Source organism: Microtus oregoni, unplaced genomic scaffold (genome assembly GCF_018167655.1).
Source record: "Microtus oregoni isolate MIOR12 unplaced genomic scaffold, Mior012 000082F_ref0000272, whole genome shotgun sequence".
Classification (NCBI taxonomy): Eukaryota; Metazoa; Chordata; class Mammalia; order Rodentia; family Cricetidae; genus Microtus; species Microtus oregoni.
Genome location: NW_024544542.1, coordinates 1,155,243 through 1,181,764, shown reverse-complemented (window position 1 = coordinate 1,181,764; position 26,522 = coordinate 1,155,243). Strand labels below are relative to the sequence as shown.

The 26,522-nt window shown below is 43.1% G+C and overlaps 1 protein-coding gene across 22 annotated transcripts in view; it reads left to right on the top strand.

The window, feature by feature from the left end:
* The window catches only part of LOC121441888 (dystrobrevin alpha-like), a 349,129-nt gene that overhangs the window by 317,700 nt on the left and 4,907 nt on the right, over positions 1 to 26,522 (top strand). For 16 of the 22 annotated variants that reach the window (XM_041643231.1, XM_041643233.1, XM_041643241.1 and 13 more), the window contains 6 exons: positions 3,498 to 3,594; positions 14,472 to 14,631; positions 18,112 to 18,201; positions 18,748 to 18,913; positions 22,724 to 22,856; positions 24,953 to 25,001. In XM_041643231.1, coding sequence (XP_041499165.1) covers positions 3,498 to 3,594; positions 14,472 to 14,631; positions 18,112 to 18,201; positions 18,748 to 18,913; positions 22,724 to 22,856; positions 24,953 to 24,970 — 664 coding nt within the window. In that variant the 3' untranslated portion in view covers positions 24,971 to 25,001. Of the gene's footprint in view, positions 1 to 3,497; positions 3,595 to 5,146; positions 7,662 to 14,471; positions 14,632 to 18,111; positions 18,202 to 18,747; positions 18,914 to 22,723; positions 22,857 to 24,952; positions 25,002 to 26,522 lie in introns of those variants that run through there. The other 6 variants (XM_041643252.1, XM_041643249.1, XM_041643248.1 and 3 more) reach the window with 3 other exon arrangements.

Below are 26,522 nucleotides of genomic sequence, written 5' to 3'. Positions count from 1 at the left end.
GTGAATATAGGAGCAGAAACTCATCAAAATGAAGTCTCTTTTCTTCCTCCAAACAGAAGCTAAATTTACTAGGTTCCTCCTGCCCTTCTTATAAAGTCCCTGCTGCCTTCCACCAGGGTTGCTTCTCAGCTCTTCAGACACAAGAACACCAGAGAAGCCCTATAGCCCACCTGGCCCAGGCTGCAGGCCCTGCCTTTCCCATGCCTATGACTACAGCAGACCTATCAAGGCTTTGCTTGAAAGGGGATTGACAAAACTTACAGATGCTGCTTCATGTAGAGTGGTTGCCTTATACGTTGGAATAACTATATAATTCAATCAATAATTAATTATTTAATTGACAATTTATTTATTAACAGCATAATGACTTAATTAATGGAAACAGAAATTATTCCAGAATCTTCCAGATATCTCTCTGGTTTCTATTTTCAGTCTTTTCTATTCTGACCAAGATAAATTCTTACACGCTCTACACACTATGTCCTAGAAGAGATGGAAATGAATAAAAGAGAAAGGCGGTGCTGTTTCTTATCCTATTCATCAAATACATTTTAAAAACAAATGGCTGCTTGACAGTCGTGTGGAAATGGAATGGTCATTGCTCTGCCAGGATCAGGGTAGCACTTGTGTCTGCCTGAAATGTCACATATGTCTCTTCTCCTGGTCATCCTGAGAGATTTGGGAGAGGAATTTTCATAAGTAGTTTTAATGCTTGTCCTGTACCACTTTTGTTTCTCAAAATGTTCTGTTTCACGTGGGAGACAAACTATAAAGTTTGCAGGATGAGCCCAGGTCATTGAGATGTTTTTCCAGCTGATATTTCCCCATCCACCAAGGAGCCATCACAGAACAGGCACAGTTTTAACTGCCATCCTGTGCACCAAAGGTGGACACCTCATGACCTCAGCTGAGCACAAAGCCTTACTTCCTAAGGAATCTAGAATCACAAGGAACTTCCTTGCCATTGGCACTTCTTATCAACTGGTGCCCAGCTGGTTTATGGTCTGCTGCTATAGTCTATATATTTCTTTATCTTGACGGAAGAACTGTCCTCTCTAGATATTTGTGCCACCTGTCACATACATCAGTTACCCCTTCTTGCTCTGTTCTAAGCATTTCCAGAATTTGGAGATTGCACAGATACACCGACACCTAGTGTACTGCCTGCACTATGGGACAGTCCGTGAGTCAGGCAAGGGGCTGAAGATTGAAGAACACAAGAGATGTGGGCCATTCATGAAGAGAGAATGCGTAATGGCATTTATTCAAGCTTAGAGAAAGCCTTATATACCTAATTGCTGCACAGTGGAAATCCCCAGGCAGGTGGGAAATTGCCAGGTTCAAGACAGAGCAAACAACTTTCCTGTAGCTAACCACCAGGGTGGGCAGAACAAGCACAGGAACAAACAAGATGTTTGCAGAAACTGCAAGCTATCCTCAATATGAACCCCAGGAGGAGGGGTAGATCTGTAGATCTGTGGGCACTACAACCTAGATTTAGATAGATAGATGATAGATAGATAGATAGATAGATAGATAGATAGATAGATAGATAGATACATACATACATACATACATACATACCTGGGAATTCTGTACTTTAGTCTTTTGTTATTTCAGATTTTCAAGAGGCCTCTAAGACAGTGACCTCTTACAAAGTTGCTTTGGTCATAGTTCACAGGAATGAACAGCATCCATGGGAAGGAACCCTTACTGTGTCTTTCCTACTCCATCCTTCCAGAATCTTTTCTTAAGAAAACAAGAAATTGGGGACCTGCTTTAATGAATACTCAATTTTATTTTTATATTAAGATCACTCAGACCGTTCTAAATGAGTATGCTTCCCTTTTTACTTAAGTCACAAGGAAACTGAAAGTCACATTAGCAGATCTGACATGGTGACAAACGGACACTCCCCATGTGCTAACCACCTGATACTTAGTATGTGCTGGCTCTATGTATGCTGTGCCACTGAAGGCAATAGCAAACCTGGGAGAAAGGCTCCATTATTCTCCCTTCAGAAATGTGGAAGCTGAGATTCAATAAAGTGAAATGGATGTGGCAGGTATCGTGGCCCCAGACCACTAAGGATATATGTATATGCTTCCTAAGGAAAACATTCTCTTTTATAACCATGGTCCAGTCCTCAAATTCAGAAAGTGATTGAGGATATATGGTGTTATCTCCTACGTAATTCTTATTAAAATGTTACTGCCCTTAATCTCTCTTCAAAGAAATTAGATTCTAACACACAGACACTAGATTAAAAACAATCACATGGAATTTCAGAATAAAAGGCATTTATTTAGAAATTCGTGCAGTTAACAGAAGGAAATCAGAATCACTATTTAGTCTTCGTGTTGTTTGACCACCTTGAATGTGGAGGTTGCAATATCCGTTGGTGATTGGGCTACTTTTCCTTCTGCCTCATTTTTCTTTTGAGGGTTGTTTTCATACCTCTTAATGTCCTCATAAATGATGGAGTGCAGATTGGTTTCCAGGCTGCTGACCATTTCTGACAAGTTCTGTAAAGTGACCACTAGCTTTACTCCTCCTTTTCAGTTACAGAACAAGGGTGTGGCAACAGGTTATTCTGACTTCACTTTATGAAACCAAGCCCAAACCAAGTACTTCAGAATGGTTATAACCAGTAAAAGCCATGACTGGTTCATGCACATATACTAGAACAAACTTTAGTTTGCCTCCCTACATCAGATTTCCAAAGGTCTTAATAAATTTTATATAAATTTATAATAATTGCTTTGGATTTTGAAGATCTGTATGGCTGGCCCTTTCCTGATGGAGAAGGGTCATTTGTCTATGTGTTACCTTCATTGGTTAATAAAGAAACTGCCTTGGCTTTTGATAGGACAGCAGCTTAGATAGGCAGAGTAGACAGAACAGAATGCTGGGAGAAAAAAGCAGATTCAGGCAGTCACCATGATTCTCCAACCTGAGACAGATGTAGGCTAGAATCCTTCCTGGTAAGCCACCACCTCGTGGTACTACACAGATTATTAGAAATAGGTTAATCAAGATGTGAGAGTTAGCCAATAAGAAGCTAGAACTAATGGGCCAAGCAGTGTTTAAAAGAATACAGTTTCCGTGTAATTATTCTGGGGCTAAGCTAGCCGATGGCTGGGAGCTGGGTGGCGGGAACCGGCCCGCAGCTCCCTACTACACTTTCCAGTGACTGTTCGGTTTGTGTTTGATTTCTGAAGCCAGAAGAGCAGAACAACACCAACAAGATAGTAAACACAATGTAGGAATGCCAAGAAGGGTCTCTATCTTGCTTACATGCCGTGTGACTTCTCTCAAATAGCAGGAGCCCTCACATTACAATCACTTACCCATCTGGAAAGGTGCTTCCCTTGGTAACAGTATCAAAGACTGGATGGGCACGCCCATTTAGAGACAGTCAACTACACACCCACAAAACCAGGAAGCGAACTGGCTGAGCCTGAGTGGTTTTCTGATGATGGTGACTTCTTCCTTAGACAACGCAAGGATGAGCTAGAACAGAGGATGTCTGCGCTCCAGGAGAGCCGGAGGGAGCTGATGGTCCAGCTGGAAGGGCTCATGAAGCTGCTCAAGGTAAAGCCTCTTACATCTATGTCTCTGACCTACACTGCGCTGTTGTACAATTGCTTGCAATGACTTTCCAGTTACTACATACAATTTCTTCCCAAAGTGTTGTGAGCTCAAATGAAACAGTAGCAGTCGATGAGTGGTGGTTCTCGATCCACCCACTTTCTAGAACTAGACTGCTAAGGACCACAGGGCAAATTCTTTGCCTATTTTCAGTCTCTTTACGCCCTTTAAAATTATAAAACTGGATTTGCTGATAATCGCCTTTGATCAGTTTTAGCAGTTTGGACTAGCTTGAACACAGACTAACGTCTAATTCGTAAAATTAGGAAATGGTAACTAACAAGTCGACAATAACAGCAAATATTTTCTTGCATTTCTGTGGCTCCAATGAGTCACATGACTTCCACGGGTCTCAAGTGCAAACTGTTAAGTGTGAAAGGCCTTACATGCTGGAAGCCCTGTAGAGGGCAGCAGGCTGTTGCCTCCTTGGAATAGCAGTCTCCTTTAATTAGATCTCTGACTTCCCCAGTTAACAGCAGGTGGATAGACACACGGCCACTTGGGCCAATAGCACTGTCAGTGCTCCATGGTCATCTGGTCCAAGGGAAACAAGTGGGAACCAATATAAACAGGAACTTCCATGTGCCGAGGGCAGCACTCACTGTGAGACGGGAATTTCAGGCTGGTTTTCAGTCTATGCATTTCTCACCCTCCCCCACACTAGTATTTGTGGTTTCTCTGTGCCCTTTCTTTTTCTTTTAATTTCTCCTTCTGTCTCCTTGCTTATTCCCTTCTCTCTTTCTTTTCTCTTTCTTTATTAAATTCTTTTTAAAGGCAATTTTGTGACGCTTTTCTGCCCCAGACACTGTACTTGCAGCTCTTCTTTCCTTTGGTTTCTTTGCTCCATTTTATAACTTAGCCAACAGTTTTGGCCGTGAGTCCCTTCTTTCATAAAGCATTTGGGAAACGTTTTATCGTCACTCAACAAAATTTACTTCCAGTGTGCTGGACATATACAATGTAGATCTGGGGATTTGATGGGTTGATATTGGTTCTGTCTTTGCTAAGACTGGATCATTAGTAACCTGTTTCTAGCCTATTATCTCATTTGATGCAACAGAACATCTCTTTTCTGCTTCCCTTTGAAAATATGTCGAGTGAAAAGTACTGAGGCCGTCTTGCCCTTTCCTGAATGGCAGGAAATTTTGACAAATCTCTCTGCTGGTGTTCCTGTACTTCTTCCACTGTAGTGATGAGATGGGAGTCTACTGGCCAGCAGCCACTGTGGGATCAATCCCACCCAACTGAACAGATTTTGTACCAAGACGTACAACTACTGGGATAGACAGACAGATCAGATACACGGAGGAAAGGAATGGGGGTCTGTTGTCTCAAATACCTAAATAGGCTTGGAACTAAAGTCACAGGGGTGGCAGAGCCAGGAGAGGTGATCAAGCCATGTTGACGCCTCCGGTCTCTTGCCTTCCTTCCCTGTGTACATGCCTTGGTTGGAACCTTGGGTAATCTAATTGTTATTGATTCGATCTTTCTGTAGGAAGAAGAATTGAAGCAGGGAGTAAGTTATGTCCCTGCTGCAGGTCTTAACTAACAGTGGAGGGACGCACGTCCTGCTGGCGTTCTCATTGCTTTGGCCTCTAATGTATGTTCGTGCTTCAGTTTGGAGAGAGAAAAAAATCATACTAATTTGCTTCCATTTCTATGTAGTGCTTGAATTGAGATTATAAAATTCGGCATTCTGTTATAACTGTCACTGGTTTCGGCAACAAATGAAGACCTCTTTCATGTTTAGAAGGGAGAATGATCTGTGATTTGTTGGGAAAGTTTTAGATTCCCCAAGGGTGTTAAGTTTCAAATCCATGGTATGCTTTTTGAGGTTATTGACCAGACCCTTCTCTTAGTAGAAGGTCTGTCACTAGAGCTACACAAACGTTAAATGTTGTCTCACAGGCTACAGCCTACAAGAGCAAACCTCCACACTGTGAACATTTGGTTCAGCTTCCATTTCTCTGAAAGGGCGTAGAAACTCTTTTCATAAGAATCGGGTAACGAGTCCCTTTCCATCACATAACTACGACACCATGCCCTCTACCCTGTGCCCTGTATTCAATTGTGTAAGACCGGGCTTCTAGCTGCCTGTCTTCCTCGTGTTTCCTCCAAAGCCATTTATTAACAAGATTCTATGAAGAATAGGTAATGTCCTTTCCTCCCATCCTTCCCAAGGACCTTTCTACTCTGTGGTTTCATAAGGTCATTCCACACATTATTTTTTTTCTGGAGATAGAGGCATCATGACTGTCTGAGGATGTCACCCCCTGAAACCCTGTGTGCCCTTGTGGTTAGGTCAGAAGCAAGCAGAAGAACAGCACACTGAGAGGAACTACACTAAACTAGAGCAAGAGAAACACAGCTTGACTACCTGTGCATGTACCAAAGCATATGATGATATCCCAGGTACCCGCGTTATTTCAAGATTTCACATTTTATCCTTGTTAATGAGAGCCCCAACCTGTCCAGTCTCAATGGGTCTGTTAATTCTTCTGTATGCTCTTTCCTATTATTCATTCTGTGTGTTTGTGTGTAACAAAGAATGTTTGCAAAACGCTGGAAACTTTCTAACTCTTCTTTCCAAGGGTCTGTAAAGAAAGAAAGGAAAAGAACCATGTTAAACAAATCTGTAACTCAAACAATAAAGACAATGTGCGGCATTATTTTGTATATTATGAAAAAGTTACTTTATTGGACTGATGCCAAGTTTTCAGCAGGGATGACTCCCTTGTGTTAAAAATGCCCTGGATTTGTAGCCTGTATCATTGCCCATCCCTGCATCTCTGGGGTGTGGCCACTGGACTTAGATCATGGCAGAGCAAATGCCTCGTCCTTGATATCTCCCTTTGCAAACAGGCATGTACATGAAACAGAAGATGCTGTTCTAGTCTAACTTCCTTCTCCTAGAGAGGGCACTTGTCTTGCTTTAAAAACCATTTCTCCCAGTGCCCCTTCCCTCCATTTCCCAAGCAGTATACTCTGAAAGGCTCTGTGGACCAGAAAGTTAAAGGCTGCACAGAGTCAGGCTGTGGGAATGACTCTTAGGGAGGCCTTTGTCACCTCCCTCTCTCTGCCTTTCCTGTGGAGCCCCGCCACGCCTCTGCACTTTGAAGGGTCACAGCGGTTGATAGATGTGATCTGTCAGTCAGTGCCACCCAAATGTGGGTAACACATGGCTTCACTCCCATCTGCTTGGTTTCTGCTCAGGCTTCTCCTTAAGCTGACCTGAGGTCAGGGTCACTTACACCAGAGCATATAAGCAGCAGCTCCACGGAAAGGAAATAGAAGAATGGGATGCTAAGGAAGAGAAAATGGGACTATGTCCCCTAAGGGGACAGGCTGTTCTTCTTAACCCTGAGCAACAAAACAAAAGAGGGAAATAGTAAGCCAGGGTTTTATCAGCAGAGAAATACCACTTCTCCGAAGCTCAGAAAACCTACTGCGTTAAAACTAAAGCAAGCCTTTGTTGAGAGCTTTATAGAAAGTATTGAGCAATACAATAGAAAAGTGATTGCAAGTGGTCATGGCTTATGCTGACCTTTAGTCAAAACTAAAAACGTAGAGCCCCATAAAATCTAGCCCCACTGAGTTGAGCCTATGAAGAAAATCAACAAATTCCTTCCAAATCGAGTTCTCATGGAATAACATGATCTAAGGAGAGAATTTAGAGGTTTTAGATGGGCATCTACTTCTAAATTCTGTTTTATGAGTCTTTCCCCTTCGGGAACATTCTCTCTGTAAAAAAATCAAACTCTAAATCCCCCACACAACCAATCATGCTTGATTTAATGGCCTCTGCTTTATCATAAATCTGTGTGGTTCATTGTAGTGTTTTATTATGCTGGTGTTTATATTCCTTACATATACTGTTTCTTGTTATAGGTAATGCATGAAATGATCCCCCTTGAGGAGAAAACATGAATTTTAAAAAATAGTGCCTGTAATATAATATGATTATGGTATCACAGCAATAAATTGTGTTTTTTACAAAACTTGAATCAAAGTTATCCTACCCTCTTTCTTCCTTGTGTACCTTCAAGATTTATTGAAGGAGCTATAAAATGAGCACTCATAAAAATATCTTAAGAGTGAAAACAGCTGCCTGTAGTTGCAGTAACAATATGGTCTAGAAGCTTCTGGTATAATCCCAGTCCCAACTATTATGTATTTATCTAAAACCAAGTATCTTAACTCAGTTTGCAAAACAAAGCCTCAGTCATTTTCTTAGAAAGATCCCAGCAGTTCAGCCTGAATTATAGAGGCCCCTGATTGAGCTCACAGCAATAAAGAAACGGGAAAGTAAGCTAACCTCGTGGCCATCTCAAGCGCTCTGATAGCACGCACCTCACAGGATTACTGTGGCTATCTTAAAAGACAGTGGGTGTGGAAGCATTCTGTGCAAATGCTATCTGAATAGCGAATATAAAAACAAATATCTGTAGGCATATGTGTACAATCACATATAAACTTTTCAAATGTTGGAACATGCACATCTGTTCACTTAGTTCTTTTCCTAACAGTTGACTAACAAAGTCTCAGTCTGTGGAAGAAATGTGAACACGGCTTTCAGTTTGTTTAGATCTCTTGTAAGAGACACCCCAAGTGGGCTGGAGAGATGGCTCAGAGGTTAAGAGCATTGCCTGCTCTTCCAAAGGACCTGAGTTCAATTCCCAGCAACCACATGGTGGCTCGCAACCATCTGTAATGGGGTCTGGTGCCCTCTTCTGGCCTGCGGTCATACACACAGACAGAATATTGTATACATAATAAATAAATAAATAAATATTTTTTTAAAAAAAAGAAACACCCCAATAAGATTGTCTGGCTTCCGTTAACATCAGATATGTCCCTAAATGCACAAACTTCGTAGTATTTGCTATCAACACATTCCTGAGTATATTTTTAATAGATAGTAGTGTGAGTGTCTGGGAGTGCCAATGCCTGTGTGTTGCACAACATACTACAGATACATCCTGGAGGGGTAACAGACACACTGCATAAAGACATAATTGCTGTAGAGTACTTAATACTCAAGAACCAAAATCAGGTTGTCTCTATTTTCAGGAATCTTTCTTTCTTTGGATTCCCAATAAGGGTTAACTTAAAAACTATTACATTGTAATCCTTGGAATCAAACTGCTCCCTGTTTGGTTGGGGGCAGAGTCTTACATCATTCAAAATTCCATGTCTTTCTCTCACTCAAATGTAACAGGGAATAAGAGCAGGCCACACACAGTCAACCTTCCAGCCTTCGTTTCACCTTCCGCTTTATCAGCCTTCCTCATTCTATCGGTGGACTTCCTACAGAGCTGATAAGTCCTCCACAGAAGGCTGGGGGAGGAAAGTTTATATAGTGTCTGCATATAGAAACTGGTATCTAGTATTCAAAAATATATGATGTACTTTATCAGACTATATACCACACACATATTATATATATATATACATATATATATATAATCTTATTTTTAAAGTTATAGCTGATTGATTCTAGAGAAGTGGGGGGAAAACAATCTCTTTGTTCAAAACCCATGGACATCGACCCTCTCATTCAAGATACCATCTACACTGAAGGCTCCCAAGTCTAGTTCCTCCTCTAAGCTTCCTCGTATCTCTGCCTTTAACATGGATCCTGGTACCAGCTTCAGCACCAGTGGTCTCTCTGCGTGTCTCTTCTGCTCTTTGCAAGTCCCAAGTCTTGCTCAAACTTTTCTAAACCTCAGACACCCTTTTCTCTTCTCCATGCTGCCGCCTTTCCTGCCCAGATATCTTCTGCTTAAAATCCTGAGTCAAACAACGCCTCATGGCTGGCCATTCGGAATCAACCATGTCTTCAGTTGCCCGTTATATTTTGTACACAGCAGACCTTAAAAAGCCCAGTAATCATAGCGGTGATGGTGGCAGTTGGTGACTTTGTGCTTCCTCATTTTCCCTGGTTGTAGGGTACTACCTGTCAGGGGCAGGCTGCAAGATGCAGGGCCAGGTAGCATCATCATCAGCCAGACCATGAAGCCAGACTGTGCAGGTTGTAATAAGAGGATGGGGGACAAGCACTCTGCACTTCTCCAGGGTCAGTTTGTTCAGCAGTTACACATGTGTCCCTTTCCGTGAAGAGTCCTCTATCTCTAGAGCTGAGTAGAAGCCAAAATACATTCTGTAAGAAAAGAAATGAAAAATGTATGGATCTTAAAAATTGATGTGAAACAAGTAGATTGCAGTCAGAAGATGCATGTAGAAATTAATTTTTCATTTATCCTCTAGGAAGAAAGCTATTTTACATTGCCAACTGTGATATATGTTTTCCTTCATCCATAAATCAATTCTCCTTGGGAATGTTGGATCCATATATTGATCTGCATGGACCATTGTCTTTTAAGTCTTTCCACCATAAATCATGAAGTCATTTCTAGGGAGAAGTTTTCTCAGGGAATTTGCAGAAACTTATTCTAAAGTTCATGGTAGACAGCCATGCTGGATGACCAGGCTACAGAAAACCTGTGAAAACGAAACTCAGTGATCTGTCCCATTGCCCTTTCAGAGAAACCAGAGAATCCATTTTCTATAGTAGGTGCTAAATATCAAACTGGGCAGTGTCCTATCATAGAGAGATAAAGTCATGGTTACCAGGCAACCAGGATCCTACTCTGAGAACTCTGGGTAAAAGATGGACATGACGTGGGAATTGCAAATTGCAGAAAAGATGGAGACAAATCATTTTGTCAACCACAGAATCCCCCACCAAAACTATTTACACATCCAGACTGCTTGAAATTGCAGCAATTAGGTATTCACTTGGCTATGACTTGGGCGTGATGTCTATTAGCCATTCATACGCTGGTGTAATTTAGATTCGGCTGGCGATTTTTCTCATAAGAAATAACCACAGCCAGTTATTTTCCTCTAACACAGATCCACTGTTGGGAGTTTTGGAGACAGGAAACAGAAAATCAAGGGGAAAGTTACTTCAGGAATGGGTACGAAGCAGGAAGATATGGGGATGGAAAGGTTTCAGACATACACACGCCCAAGAGAACTCGGTGCACTATAGAAAACAGTCTCTCACCTGGAGAGACGAAGCCAAAGTACACACCTTTCTACAAATGTCACCAGAAGGAAGAGTCGCATGGGCACAGCCAAAGGACTCTGGCACAGAATCTGTGAACAGAACTGGAAGCACAGCCCTAGCACTTCCTGTCGAATACTGCAGTGTGACCATACCACCATAGCTGAGAGCACTGGGTGCAGCCATATTGCAGAATTCTTCATGTTTTCAGGCTTTTGAAGAGTAACATGATGTACCTAAACCAATAGTCTCACCTCTTATTGGGGTCAAATCACCAGTGAAATGTGTGCCTGTTAGATCTGTTTACAGATAAGAAATTATAGACCTGGCTGACAGCCCAAAGGCCGTCCAGCAGCACTGGGCACCCACACCTCTCCACAACCCAACAAGGAAAATGTGTTACCTGCCCTGCCACAGACCCAGAACACTATGCTGTGGTCACAGTGGAAGCTTCTCAGTCTTTAGTTGCTAAAATTTCCAAAATTAATAAGATCGAGCTGGAAGCATGTGGTGCTGGTCACATCTTGAGAAGACCCTGGGGTGCTGGGAGAAAGCCCCAGACTTACAATCTAAGCTTACCTCTGCCTCTTGTTACTATGGAGATCTTGTATATGTCAGTTATCTTCTGAGCCTCATACCTGCTGAATGAGAATGATAACATCTCACTGACTTGTAAGAGGGTTAAAGTGCTTTAGGGATTTCAAACTGCTATTCAAATACTGTTTTATCCCTTTTTACTATATTAGAAACGCAAAACACAACTGTGTGTGGTAAAGTGCTCTATACCCTGTAAAATGCATACAAAAAACCAAGTCTTTGTGTGTGTGAACTTTCTAACTAAAAACCCTGGCTTCCTAGGGTCGAATTGGTGACCCATGCTAGACCACCAAGGGAAGCCTATTTTCTACCACCTCACTTCTCTTCCCACCAGTCACAAATCCCCCCTGCGACTGAAGTCTTTTTGGTATTGAAGACAGATAAGAAAAGCTCAGAAGTGCTTCCTAAGCACTACCTTGGACAGGGTGCCCAGGAGGGCCGGCCAGACCTAGACACCCGCAAGGCACCTGAGCAACATCTATTTCTATGATGAACACTCCACCAGCCATGGTTCTTAAAGAGTTCTGCAGCCCAGAGGACTCAGAGTCTCTGGGCTCAGCCATGGGCCCAGCTACTGTCTCTACCTCCCCCAGGGTGATCGTTTCCACTTTCAGAGCCCTGGGATATCACAACTGCACACTTAGAGTGATGATGTCCCCTTCCCGGGACATGGGGAGAGATCCATGGGCCGTAGATAGATAAAACCGTTTGGGCAGGAGAATGGTCAGTTCCACAGAGGAGTTGCTCCTCATTGACATGGGAGCTCGAAGTGCAGGGTTATCTCAGATGCAGAAGGTGTCAGAGAAACGGCTGAGATGCTGTTTTCTGGGAAGCCCAGGCCCCTCTTTGAGCAGGCTGAGGAAAGCAGGCAAAAGCATCACCACCTGAGTCCTCCTCCCCGTGCCTGGACAGACCATTGCAAACAGGTACTGTTACAAGTGTACGGAGAATCCCCAGCCCATGGGGCAGCACATGAGTTCTGGGCTGTGCTCTGCTTTGCCTTGCTTGTGTTTCTGGGTTTTCTTCGCTTTAGAGATTTGACAGTTATGTAATCCTGCCGAGCCCGGGAGAGCTAACAGCATGGCATTTTCCAGCAATGGTGTGTCCGCGGGTGTGGTGGGGGTGGGATGTTTAGCTGCAAGCAGTTAAAGCAAACGTCTAAACAGAATATCCCAAAGCAGGCTTTCACGCTGCCGGTCTAAGAATGTGAACAGGTAGGCAATTGCTCTCTGGATTTTTCTGGAAAAAGAGTTCCTACCATGGTTGGCCAAAGTCAACAGCCTGGGAGGGAACCACTAAGAGTGCATGGTCGGCTACTGTGTACTCCAGGGACTCCCTGCATGTTTTACACGCATGCTTGACTTTCTTTCCTTTCTACTAATTATTGAAACCAGGAGTCTGTTTCCGAGGACCTCATTGTAAAAAATAAGCTTTACAATTAAAGGTCTCATGCCAAAGATCTCAATGCAGAAATGAGTGTTCTAGTTGTTTCCTACTCTTTTTTTTTCACTTCTTTTTAAATCTTGCTATTATCACTCTTCTGCTAAACTACCGCTTTCTCAAATGTCTAAAGAAAAGGGTGTTCCCTCAGAAAGCAGTAACCAAAAATTAGAGACCACAACTCTTGCAAATCAAAACCTCAATGAGACAGCGCCTCCTCCTAGGAAGAATGACTATTCTAAAAAGAACAAAGGCTGACAAGTGTGGGCAAGGCTGTAGGGAGAAGAGAACACGGTTGGCAGGAATCTAAGTTAGTACAGCCACTATAGAAAATAGTAGGTTAGAGCTGTCCTGTGATTCAGCAATACCCCTGAGTGAATTACCCAAAGGAAATGAAGTCAGGATAACAAAGAGATATCTACAGTCCCATGCTTAAGTCAAAAGTGACCATTAGATCATGAATGGATAAAGAAAATGTACTGAGTGAGTGAGTGTGTGTGTGTGTGTGTGTGTGTGTGTGTGTGTTGTAGTGGAATATGATTCAGCTCACAGAAATCCTGCCATTGCAGCAACAGGGGTAGAACTGAAGATCATATGTTAGATATATGTTAAATAAAGTAAGTCGGGTACAAAAAGATAAACCTCACGTAAGTTTACCCATATATGAAATATACAAAGCAGGTGCTAAGAAATGGAAAGTGGAATAGTACTTATCAGAAGTTGGGGACAGTAGAGCAAAGGAAATGATGGGGAAACGTTGAAGGTTGGGTACCAAGACGCAGTTAGGCAAGAGCCAGATGCTCTGGCACTATTCTGAATGGGAGGATGACTACAAATAACAGCCGTGTGCTGGTCATCTCAAAAGAGGCCATGAATTTGAGCAAGACAAGGGTGGGAGAGTACATAGGAAGGATTGGAGAAAGGAAAAGGAGAGGTAAATAATATAATTATATTTCAAAAAATAAAAAATATATATTTTTTAAAAAGCCAAAAGAAAGCATTTTGAATGTTTTCATCTTGAAAACATGATAGACACTTGGGAGGCAGATGCATTCCCTGGGGTTGAACATTGCATGACATGTACATATGCAAAATCACCAGTTAAAATCAATTAGTAAAGAAAAGAATAAAAGACACCAATATTTCTTTTTCTTCTTCCCCATTCAGATCACTCATTTGCAGAGTAATGTCACAATGTCAACTTTTATTGTAAAGCAGAGATTAAGCAGTGTACATCCCAGTGCAATTATTTGAGACGATATACGAAATATTTTAAGACATGTTCTGAGTTGTACCTAAAGATGAAGCCAAAGCAGGTTGGATATTAGGGAACTAAGATACCACATCTGTACCAGATAGTCTCCCAGTCCATGGGGAAAACTTTCTCCTTTGTGTCTTATATTCTATGTAGACATGCTTCTTAGAGAAATAAGCACACCTTGCAATCATCTGTTTAATAACAGCTTCATAGCGAGGACAAAGGGATCATATTATAGAACAATCAATATGAACATAAACTTCAGATTATGTATGATGGCTTGCTAGATTAATCTACACATGCAGCTAGGTTTAGGATAGTCTCCTTGGTTTCCTGAGATTTGCTCATATTCTGGAATGTTGTTCTCACTGTTGTTAACACGGGACTTGAGACTTTAGAGAAGGCATATGGGCTTTTCTTGTGAAAGCAAACTAATGATGTGTCTTGTTTCTGCAGACCCAGGGGGCAGGCTCCCCTCGCTCCTCCCCCAGCCACACCGTCAGCAGGCCCATTCCCATGCCCATCCGGTCCGCATCTGCCTGCTCCACCCCAACGCACACCCCTCAGGACTCTCTCACTGGGGTAGGGGGAGATGTGCAAGAGGCCTTTGCACAAAGTAAGTAGTCTCTCCTTTCCTGTGTTCTGCGTGTGCCTGGCAAACACTTCGCCAAGACCCATTGAGCAGAAGGCCATCAAGAGTCATCACAGCCTCACGTGGACACTCACAGGAGCGTCCAACCTTAGGTCCATTGAGCAGAAGGCCATCAAGAGTCATCACAGCCTCACGTGGACACTCACAGGAGTGTCCAACCTTAGGTCCATTGAGCAGAAGGCCATCAAGAGTCATCACACCCACACGTGGACACTCACAGGAGTATCCAACCTTAGGTCCATTGAGCAGAAGGCCATCAAGTGTCATCACACCCACACGTGGACACTCACAGGAGTGTCCAACCTTAGGTCCATTGAGCAGAAGGCCATCAAGAGTCATCACACCCACACGTGGACACTCACAGGAGTGTCCAACCTTAGGTCCATTGAGCAGAAGGCCATCAAGAGTCATCACACCCACACGTGGACACTCACAGGAGTGTCCAACCTTAGGTCCATTGAGCAGAAGGCCATCAAGAGTCATCACAGCCTCACGTGGACACTCACAGGAGCGTCCAACCTTAGGTCCATTGAGCAGAAGGCCATCAAGAGTCATCACAGCCTCACGTGGACACTCACAGGAGCGTCCAACCTTAGGTCCATTGAGCAGAAGGCCATCAAGAGTCATCACACCCACACGTGGACACTCACAGGAGCGTCCAACCTTAGGTCCATTGAGCAGAAGGCCATCAAGAGTCATCACACCCACATGTGGACACTCACAGGAGCGTCCAACCTTTCGGCTTCTCAGGGCCACATTTGTCATCTCCAAAACTCATTCTTGAAAAGCTGTAGAGTCGAGTTACAAAGCAAACCTCATAATGTATCATGTAAGTTTGTGGTTTGGGGCTGTGCTGTGTTCATGGCTATCCTGAGTCGCATGTGTCCTACAGATTATGGGTGGGACATTTCTGCTAGGGTGTCCTATATTTTGGCTCAGAGCCTGGCCTATGCGTCTGAGAAAGCCACTCGGCAGCTCTTCCCTGCCTCCCCATTTAGTCTTCTTTCATCTTCTCTTGCCCCGCCCCACTTTTAGTAAATCTTGGAGTCTCGGGGCACAAGAACTTCTTTACAACTTCAGTCCACCCTGATACTCTTATTTCATATCATCATCAAAGTCAAGACAGAGATTTAACAATCCCAACTTTGAGCTGATGAAGGACAAGTCGTCATTTTACAGATTTCACACTGAGATGCTCTAGAGGGTTGGATCCTGGATTTTGTAATCAGGGATACAAGACTAAGGTTACCCTCAGTAGAAAAAGAAGAGCTGGCGATCAGCCTTCTCCACAGAGGACCCCTGTCTCCCTTTCTTCTCCCACTGATAGATAAATAATTTGACAAAAACAGCAGAAGAGATAAAGCATTTATTTTATCTCGCAGGTCAAGGCAGGCATCAGGAGCTTGAAGCTACTGGTCACAGCCTGGCCAGAGTCAGGAAGCAGGCAGCGGGACACGCGTGTGCTGATGTCACGCCACTCTCTCCACTTCATACATCCTAGGATCCCCTTCCCAGGGGATAGCTCCAACTATTAAGATGGGTCTTCCCAAATCATCTTTTTAAAAAAAAAATCAAGATAATTCCTCACAAACATTCTCAGAGGCTAAATTAATCTAGATAATCTTTCACAAGTGTGCCTAGTGGTCCATTTCCGGGGTGATTCTAGATTTTTATCTAATTGAAAAGTACTACTAATCATCATAGGCACCCCAAACTAAGTGATTTTTAGCCTTCCTCTTTCTATCATTTTACAAGTTTATAGCTATTAAGAAACCCCTTTCCATTAAGTCTTTCCAATCAGGCCAATTTCACTGCTAGAAGCGATCACAACTAATGCATGGGCTCTTCCCACCATACTTTTTATGTATAAATAGCTATGCACATATGCGGATACAGCTCATAGACTCTTCTTCCTTCACACACATTAGAACTTCGTCTACAATCTCCCTTTTCTTTAATTTAGAAATATATTATGAATATCCTGGCTATTTTAAATCAAAGAAAAACAGAAATCAAAGACAGAAACTAATAGATTGGTGTGTGCACCAATCAAATTTCATAACTTCAGCTATACATAAAATATGGAGGCTTGCCTCCCTAACAAAACAGATAATGGGAATTAGAAGACAAGAGAAGCATAAATTGCCAACAGAGGGAAGATGTGCAACCTCACTAATGACCGCAGAAATAGACATTTTAATCAGAATCATCATTTGCCTAGTAGTATTTTTATCAGCCCGTGTCTAAGGACAGCAACCATGTGTGAAAACAAAGCGTCTTATCCATCTTGTATGGGGATAAAATGTTAACTCATTTCAATGGGCAAAGCTAGCAGACTGCTTGCTTCTGTGATGGAAAATGGAGGCTCCATATCAAGGTTCATCTAAGCGTGAATACCATGCAAGAGCTACCTATGTAATTCACAGTATATGTTTCTTTTTTAATCTTTAAAAGAGAAAGTGTCCTTCACCTAAACCAGATTTTAAAGACCTACAGTATGTTAAATCTGCTTGTGCTTTATATTATGATTAATGTTTTTACTTAGACTCTTTGATTTTCTAATTTAAATATATTTATTGCTTTATTCATTTAATGGTACTTTGTGAGAAATGACAATGGTATGTCACTTACGGGCACCCCCTGGTCCGTAAGACACTCATGCTATGTAACTTTTTTGTAAGTGGCAAATTTGGAATCCTGAACCCTTTCTTCCAAAGATATCATGGTAATTAATGCTTGGCTCCATCTTCACCTTACCCACTCCCATGCCACCCTAAAAATATCCATTTAGCCCTTACCGGCCTGATATATAAGAATAATTTTTTCTACCATGGATTACCTTCCAGCAGTAAAAGTCCAGCTTAAGATACCAGGCATTCCTCTGCCCGGTATCTTAAGAGCAGTGGCAAAAATCCTCAACCCTTTTCCCCTCTCTGGGAGCATTCTGTATACGGTGTCCCAGTCTCAAAAGGTATCAGTCCAGGGACCAGAGATCTCTGGAAGCCCCAGAAGGAGAGAGAGCCTGTGCTGCCTGAGGGCAGCAACAAGTGTGCTCAGAGGGCAGGCGCCAGGTAAAAGCTGGGACCACAAGAGATGTTTGAAAACTACAATTCTCCTGGCAATGTGGGTTGTGCTCAATAGGGTACCCACACCTTTTGATTCATGGTGAGGACCAAAGCTTGTGCCAGGTCACCATGTCTTAGCGATGATGATCCCTTTCATTTTCAAAACCTCCCAGTAAAAATAACGAATCTACAAACCTCATCATTCTCCAGGTCTTTTACCTCAGGGCCAGTTTACTCCCCCCCCCCCCACCCATTCAGGGAAGAAACCAAAGCTCCTGTTGTTGCTATAGGTCTTCAGAGGAGCTGACAGATGAGCAACATAGAGCTGGTGGGGAAGGAAAGGCTGTATCATTTTTAAATTGTTGCCTCTTTATTGAAGGTTCAAGAAGGAATTTAAGGAATGACTTGCTGGTAGCTGCAGATTCCATCACTAACACTATGTCCTCGCTGGTGAAAGAGCTGAATTCAGGTGCGTTTTGGTGTCCTGTCCCTTGTGGGTTTGTTGTGGAAGGGTCCTTATGCTCAGGGTCCCTCTTGGAAACCTGATCATACAAAATGAGATTTTAACATTTTAAAGAATTTTGAAACGTGTGTGTGCGCGCGAGTATGTGTCTGCACATGTGTGTGTGGATATGTGGGCCTGTGCAGGTGCTTTGTCTATGTGGAAGCCAGACTAGGGTTTCTAATTCCTGGCAGCTTTGGCTGTGGGTGATTGTGAGCCTCTCGACATGGGTGTTGGGAATGGGACTCAGTCTTCTACAACAGCAGAAAGTGCCCTTAACCACCTTAACCTCCAGCCCTGAATAAAGAAGCTATCTTATAGTTAATTCATTTAAGTACCAACTCTCATTTTAGAGGAAAAAAAGAAAGACTAGTGTCTGAAACCCTGACTTTACTGCATGTGGAACCTGGGAAATTGTTTCTAGGCCCTAAGCTTCCTGAGGAGTCCGGGCCTTTATTTCTGGGTCATAGGCTTCCTAAGGGGTGACTCTCTGTGTCTTCCACTGCCCACTAGAGGTGGCGAGTGAAACAGAAAGTACTGTGGATTCCGAATTTGCAAGAACTCAGTTTGAAGGTCTGGTTCCATCACCAACCTCTGAAAAGGCTTTTCTAGCCCAAATCCACGCCCGAAAACCCGGGTACATCCAAGGTGGAGCTGCAAATACCATGCACGGCGACATGTGAGTATCTTGTTCTTGGAAGCATTTTCTCAATTGGAGAGCAATTTGTAGGTGACCTCTAAAAGTTTAAATAAATAATAAATAAATAAATAAATAAATAAATAAATAAATAAATAAATCTGGAAAGGGTGCAGTTCCCCATTCTGCCAGAAGAGGCAGAAGAGAGCTGCATTTAAGTTTGGTATTAGGGGCTCTTCCTTCTGACCGATTTCCAGAAAGTATCAGTAATGTAAAACAATGAGTGCTTAATGAAAGCCTGACTCACCTGACACACTGGACACGGATGGCACTCAAATTCTGTTGAAGATATACTCCAGTAAACTTCCTGGAAGTCAAAAACTTACCTAATACAACTAAGCCATAGTATGCTGTGGACGAGAGCACTCTAGGGTGTCAATCAAGCATGAGCCCTCTGACCCCTGTGACTGACACAGGGCTGCAACTTATCCATGATGCCAAATCACAAAACAGTGTCATACACATATTGCTTGTTTGGGGACAATATTAATTCAGAACTGAAGTGTGGTCTCTGGTAAATGCATACCACATTTGTATCATGGTAAAACTGGAAGCAAAACCCTAAGTCTCAAGTCACTTGTAGTCAATAAGAGGGAAAGCATTCTCCCAGGGCACATATGCCACTTTGGAAGAGAAGTCATCACGTCTCCTGAGTTTACTACTTAGGGGACAATGGTGAGGCTAGAATGGCATCAGATAGACGTCATTAAACACATGGAATTTCATTATAAAGGAGCCCAGTTTGATTGGCTCATTAAATATGTATAAAGTCCTACAGAAACCATTTACAGAGGCTGTTATCACAAACCTCTCTATGAACAGAAGTCATGGATGGGCAAGGGGCAACTGCCTAAGCACCTGTGGCCTGAGTTCCAGAGGCTCAGGGCTTGGCTTACAAATTCTCAAGGCTCTAAGCCTTGAGAACTAAAGGCACTACACTATACTTTCAGATTCAGAAGCTTGTGGCTCTGGTCTTACCTACCAATGCTCAGGGGCTATGGTGATACTTCCTAGGCTTTAAGCCAGAACCCTCAAATGTTGACCCATGACAGCTCTCTGGAGCTATAGTCCTCCTAGTGGTGACTGCTGCCATTGGCTCTTCACAGATTCTCATCTTCCATACTTCCAGCTTCTTCCCTGTCTCTCGTCTTCTCGATGCTTCCACCATCATTCTACCTTAGTTTTGCACAGCCTTCTGCCCTTGGCCATTTTCTGGAGCTCCTCAAGAGCCTCAGCTCCTAGTGACTTTCTCCATCTCTTAGGCACCTGCTTAGTATTGCTACCATTGCAGGGCTGGGTTCTTTATGCAGCCAACACAGCCATCCTACCTATGACAGAACCATAAGTAGGGAAAAGACCATTCAGGGGAAACATTTATTGGGATAATGACCAAGAGAGATGTCTTCCAGATGACCATACCAGGAAAGACTACACATACACACATACATGTGTGCATAAATATATTTCTCTCAAACCTTATGAGCCAATCATGAGCCTCAAATTGCACTGAGTTTTTCCTGAGTCACGGGACAGGTTGCCCCGTTTCCATCCCGAGCCAACACTGTTGTCAGTTGAGCAGAGTTATTTAGTGTTACAGAGTTCACAGAATGGAGTCTTCCAAAGCCACTGGGAGTTGCCTAGAGTATGTGTGACTGGAGCAAGTACTCTAAGCAGGAATTGTGGCTCTCACAGCCCCTGTGATTGCAGTAATCCTTGACTGCTGGAGTGGTGTTCCTACAGAGTAATGAATGGTACAGAGTTCAAAACAGCCAGACTTCCAGAATTGCAGTCTGGCCAATTGCCAAAGATGGTATTGCTTAGCTGGTAGCTTCCCACTTAAGACAGCCAGTAAGAGAAGGGTCTGTTGGCTGTCATTCAGAGGACCAAACAGCCTATTCCCGACAGTTTTGCTCATTCATAGAAAAATAAAAATAAATAAATAAAGACTGCTTGTGCTAGAGACTAAGAATTAACATTCCTAACAGTTTCTAAGAATGTGTGACTCCTAACCAAACACCCTAGGGAGAGCTGGCTGATTAGGTCTGTGTAGTTTGAGCAAAACCAGCAGCATCAGTGACATTCCATTAGGCTTGCCATGACCCTCCATCAGCAGAGGAAACCAAAGCTAAGATAGAAGGGCAAATTAGGGACCTAGCTGAAGAGCCCAGAGGGGAAAGGAACAAAGTAAGAAGAAGGAAGAAGAAGAGGAAGTGGGGTGTTAGGGGCTAGCATTCTGATAAATGTGGGCAAGAGCCAAAGCACTAAAATCATGACAAGGAGAAGGCTTAATGTGAGAAGTACTTCAAGCTAGTCTACAGGATAAACGGGCTGCTCTACAGACCCTATGATGAAACTAAGCAGAAGTCCTGGTGTCCTGGCTCTAGTCCTAAGTAACCAGTAAAGGCCAGAAGTTACAGAGTTATAAAGAGACCTGTCTTGAAAGCCAGCTGTGAAACAGCAGCCTGGGGGAGCAGAACAAATCGCTACAACATCATTGTAAATGGCAGTGTGACTGGTTCTATTTTTAGGGTGTTTTCTTGTCCTTGCCTATAAAATCAAGAACTGCTTGATATATTATTCAAAGTAGTGAATTAACTGACAGATTTTTTTCTAGTAAATATAAAAATACGTATCTTCTTATGATCATGTATTTTGTAGTAGCTATCTAACGCATCCTTGCCCCAGTCCTAAAACTCAGGACTATGAAACACCTCCCCACTTCTGACCTGCTTGCTCTCCCTTGGTTGCCAGGGACCAGCACCAGCTTCCAGCAAATGATCTGGTGGCTGAAAATGAAGAGTTCATAGAAGTCTCACGGACTGTTTTAGGTTGACCCTAGACCTCCAAACATAGTATGTCCCACAGATAAGCATGGGCAATGGCATTTGATGCCCATCCCCAAATCCTCTCTTTAAACCATCTTTTCACTTTGGAGGGTGTTTTGCTGTCAGCATTAAAAAAAAAAAAAAAAAAAAAAAAAAAAAAAAAAAAAGACTGTTTTAGCTCCAAGAGCGATAGTTTGATTTAGATTGTGAACCTGTGCTCAGCCCTGTGAGTCCTTTACACATGGGAGGAATAGGCTTTGTCTGCCCATTACTATTACTAGATGGGGTCAATCTTATTTGCTTATTTTGTCATGGAAGTAAATAATGAAAATGGATTTTTCAGCTCCAGGGCTAATAAAAATTTGTAAGTTCAAGAGCTATGGGTGCAATATCCTGGTATCAAGTTATTGGTATTATAAGGCTTATTGTACCATGAAGTATGTTTATATATGTGTGCACATGCTCGAGTGTGTGTGTGTGTGTGTGTGTGTGTAGTGTTTAAGCATGTGGTACAACACAAAGAGAGTTAAATCATGCACACATTTCCTTAAACATTATTTCACTAGAGGGCTCACTTGCCTTTCAGAAAAAAAAAAATCTCATGTTGGGAACCTTGACATTACCTCTAAAGACAAATTTGCCTTGTTGAAGACTATAAGACTATAGAACGTTTTACGGACTATTGTTCCCGTATACCCTATAAAAACATAAACGGCCAATGACTTCTTCACTCAATTTGATTAAACTGAAGGTATTTTAATCATATATTTCTCCAAGCTTCAGACTTTTTTGCTGTTGTTATTACTGTTGTTTTGTTTTTTTGTTTTCCTCTGAGTCAAAGAAGACATGAAAGTGAATTTCGGGGGGGGCTCAGGAAAACTACATGAATAAAGTGAAAAAGGACGCAGGAATTCCACCCACTCTTTCCTGTTAAGACTCCTCCCAAACACCTCTTGTGCTTTCCCAGCGTCCCGGAAGATGGGGATTCGTACGTCCAGCCCGAGGACGAGAACTATGAGAACGAGTCTGTGCGGCAGCTGGAGACTGAGCTGCAGATGGAGGAGTACCTGAAACAGAAGCTGCAGGACGAAGCCTTCCAGGTACAGGGGGCAGCAGCATCCCTGCCCCTCCACGGTCCTCCACAACTGGGTCCTTCCCCCTCCCTGAAAATGCAGGCCTTCCTCCCTGTTTCTTCGCTACTTTTCCAGAATATTCTGGTAGTACTCCTCAGTCCATGCATTCCATACAGTGATGTGTTAAATGTCTCTTGTAGCTGTCTATTCTCCCAGATTCTGATGTGGACTGTGAAAGGGGCCTTTGTGATGTTGGCAGACTGATAGTGGCAACCAATACAAACATATCCAGATTGTTAGAAGGTTTTTTTTCTCCTAAATTAAAATGTAGGGACCTGGGGAGATGGTTCCATGGATAAGGCACTTGCATAGCAAGTGTGAAGGATAGAGTTTGGGTTTCCAGAATCTGGTTGCATGGCAGCCCAGCCTATAATCCTAACAATCAGAAGGTAAAAGCAGGGGCTCCCTGGAGCCAGCAGGCTAACTAGACTAGTCAAATTGGTGAGCCCTGAGTTCAGTTAGAAGACCTCAATGAATAAGGCAGAGAGCAACAGAGGAAGACCCCCAACATCGACCTTGGGCTTCCATATGCTTGTACCAATACATGGACCAGCAAGCTTATGCACATGCATACATGCATACACACACATGCAAATATATGTAAAAATAGAAACCCACATATCAAATAAAAAGCTGAAAATAGCGATAATTATATAAAGAACACATGGCACAAGAAAAATGAATAAACGCCAATCCACTTCCTCCCCCTGAATTGTCTCTGACTTCCTCGTTGCCTGCAACACATCAAACATAAGGGCGAAGGTGACGAAACCTACTGAGAAACAATGAGGGACCTGCAAGCCCCCATTCAGCAAGGTGCAGACAGGTAGATACCGAAAGAGGCTAAAGTGTACTAACCCATCTGGGAATTCACAGAGCATAGCTCATGCCACTAAGAATAATATCATTACTTACTCTCGCCAACAGTAATGGTTTGTCCCTCAGGGATACTCCACTGCCTACTTCTTCTCGGGTGTATAGTTGGATGCTGGAGGACTCAGGGATGTTTTTCTGGTAGAGACCAGCTAGCCCCAGGCTCATCAGACCTATTGTCTAATGGCCACGGGAGCCTTTTCCACAGTCTTGAGTCACCATGGCCCTCTCTCACCCTGTCAGTGAAGGCCAGAGACTCAGTAAGCGTCCCCTGGGTCTGGCTTCTGTGTTATGTATAGAGTGAGCCTTGAACGGTTCCCAAAAGGATGGCAGCAGCAGGGAAACCGATCCCAAGTTCACCTGAACGTAGTGCTGTTTAACATTTTCATCCTAGCTCCTGCCTTTGAGAAACAGTGAAAACAGCCATTTAAAAAGAACAATAATAATAATTAGTCCGTAGAGCCAAGCTCCTGTGCCACCTACCAATATGTTCAACCAATTACAAAACCGTGGTGAGTGTGCATTCTTGGTGACTTCTGAGGCTCCTCCCTAGAGAGAAGCTAGCCTTGGATGGAGCTGGCTGGGAGTCTCTGGGAAGCCTAAGGGGTGGTGTCCTGTACGCATCTCACATGGATTGGCACATGGAGCAGAGAGATGTGGCTAGATCATCAACATCCGACTTGGCCTGTTGGAGTTGCCTGCCAGGCCCTGTCCTTCAAGCTTATCTTCAGTTTCTGGGTAGTAACTGTACTTGTTACATTTTTAGGTGACTTTTATCCAGTCTATAACAAATATTAGATTCTTAATGAATTATTAGTTAATGTTACATGAGCAAAGTAAAGGGGTTCTATGAGCAAGATCTATCTGAAGTTCTGCCATGCCCAGTAAATCCCCGGTTCCTCTCTCTCTCTCTCCTTGCCTTTCGGTGCTTGATGACCTCAAGGAAAAGAGCAGGGGAGGGGCCCACATGCTCTCCCTCAATGCCTATCCTGGAGTGTGGTGGAGTGGTTCTCTTCAAAGGCTGTGTAAGCTGAAGGTGACAGGCTAGATGGAATGCCTCTGTCGTTCTCCGGACTCTCTCCCTCTCTGTGTGTCTCTGTGCATGGCTTCCAGCCAAATAATTCACCAGCTTGACTGCCTCACTGACTTGATATGTCACCTTTCTTGTTTGTGTCCTTTGTCACCCACAGGTCAGCTTGCAAGGTTGAATGCAATATCCCTTTCTCACTCTCCTCTCAAGTAAGTACCTGCTGTTTGGGAGGAAGCATGGACACTGTAGGCTGAGCTGTGATGACTCTTAGCCTGAGTTCACTCTTTCCATGTGATGTAATGTGAACCCTCCCTGCTGCCCTCAGAGTGGCAACTCAAGTGCAGAGCTCATTCCAGTCCTGTGTAAATCCCCCAGACATCCCTGGAGTTGACATTTTACTCTTTGTTTAGAGCAGTTGTCACAGAAACTTCCATGGCTCCTGAGGTGCACCAGAGTCTCTGTGGCCACATCACTAATGGCATCCAAGCTACTTCAGCACTTCTGGATGTCAGTCAACTCCTTAGTCCCCAAAAAACATATGTGCACACTGGAACCAGGAACAACACAACCAAAGGGGGAAAATCCTGCAGCCTTGTGTTCTGAGGATGACTAATTCAAATCCACTGGGGATTTCAGTGTGATAAGTTAACTCAAGATGTCATTTAGGTTATTTCATGCCACTCTAAAGATTTGCCTAGTAATGGGCCAAAATCTCAAGTCATTTTTTTTTCTCTATCATGGAAATACTGGTTGGTACTTGACTGTCAAAATCACTTGAGTGTCATGATCCAAGTCTCAAGTTCTGTATTTTATTAGAACCATTTTGAAATACGAATCTCACCAAAACTTAGCATAATTTAAAGAAACTATTAATCCTTTATGAGTTTCACTTTCCTCTGTCCATCAAGATATTATACAGGAGGTGGACATGTGGGATACAGTTTTAAAGAACTTGACACAGCATAACTAGCTGTGGACATGCACATGTATGCATACCTCCACATGCTCCAGCTCCCACGAGTACCTACAGAAGTGGAGCAGATCCACGGGACTCAGAACAACCTTGTTATTTCAACTTTTATAAACAAGCCCAGGACTCAGCTTCCTGCAATGATGGTGGGACCCGCTGTCCCTTAAGTCTAGATGGCTTCTCTGGTTCTAGTTAATGACCATTTGGTGCTCCCTCGTCACAACCTAAGTTAGTGCACTTCCTATAGCAGTCAGGCTGGCCTGGCCAAAGGACTTGTGTATAGTGTAGTTACATAATCCTTCTCAATCATGGAATCAAATGAGTCTACAAGATAGCCGATAAGGCACCCTGCCAACCCTAGTTGCTAATTTTAGGAATGAACATATTTCTTCAGCAGCATTTCAAGTAGTAATGGATACACACTAGGTCAAATACTAAAAGCACCCTAGTTGCACCCCCAGGTTCACATCAAGTCAATAAGATTGCACGAATGGGCAGACCTGAGCTGTAAGAAGAACCCTTACAGCTACACTCTGTTTGCCCTCCCTCACGTTCACACCCTCTCCCAGTTCACAGTGACTACAGCAGACAAGGGTCCCAGGAGCTGTTTCTGAAAATATTCACTCTGGTTATAGCACATCTAGTCCCAGAAGAAAAGGTTGTTCCTTAATAGCATTTTCTTCCTCTTAGCTCCAACAATTTATTTGTTTTTGTTCTGTGTATTATCTAAATATTAAGGGTTTGTTCTTAGAAAAAAAAC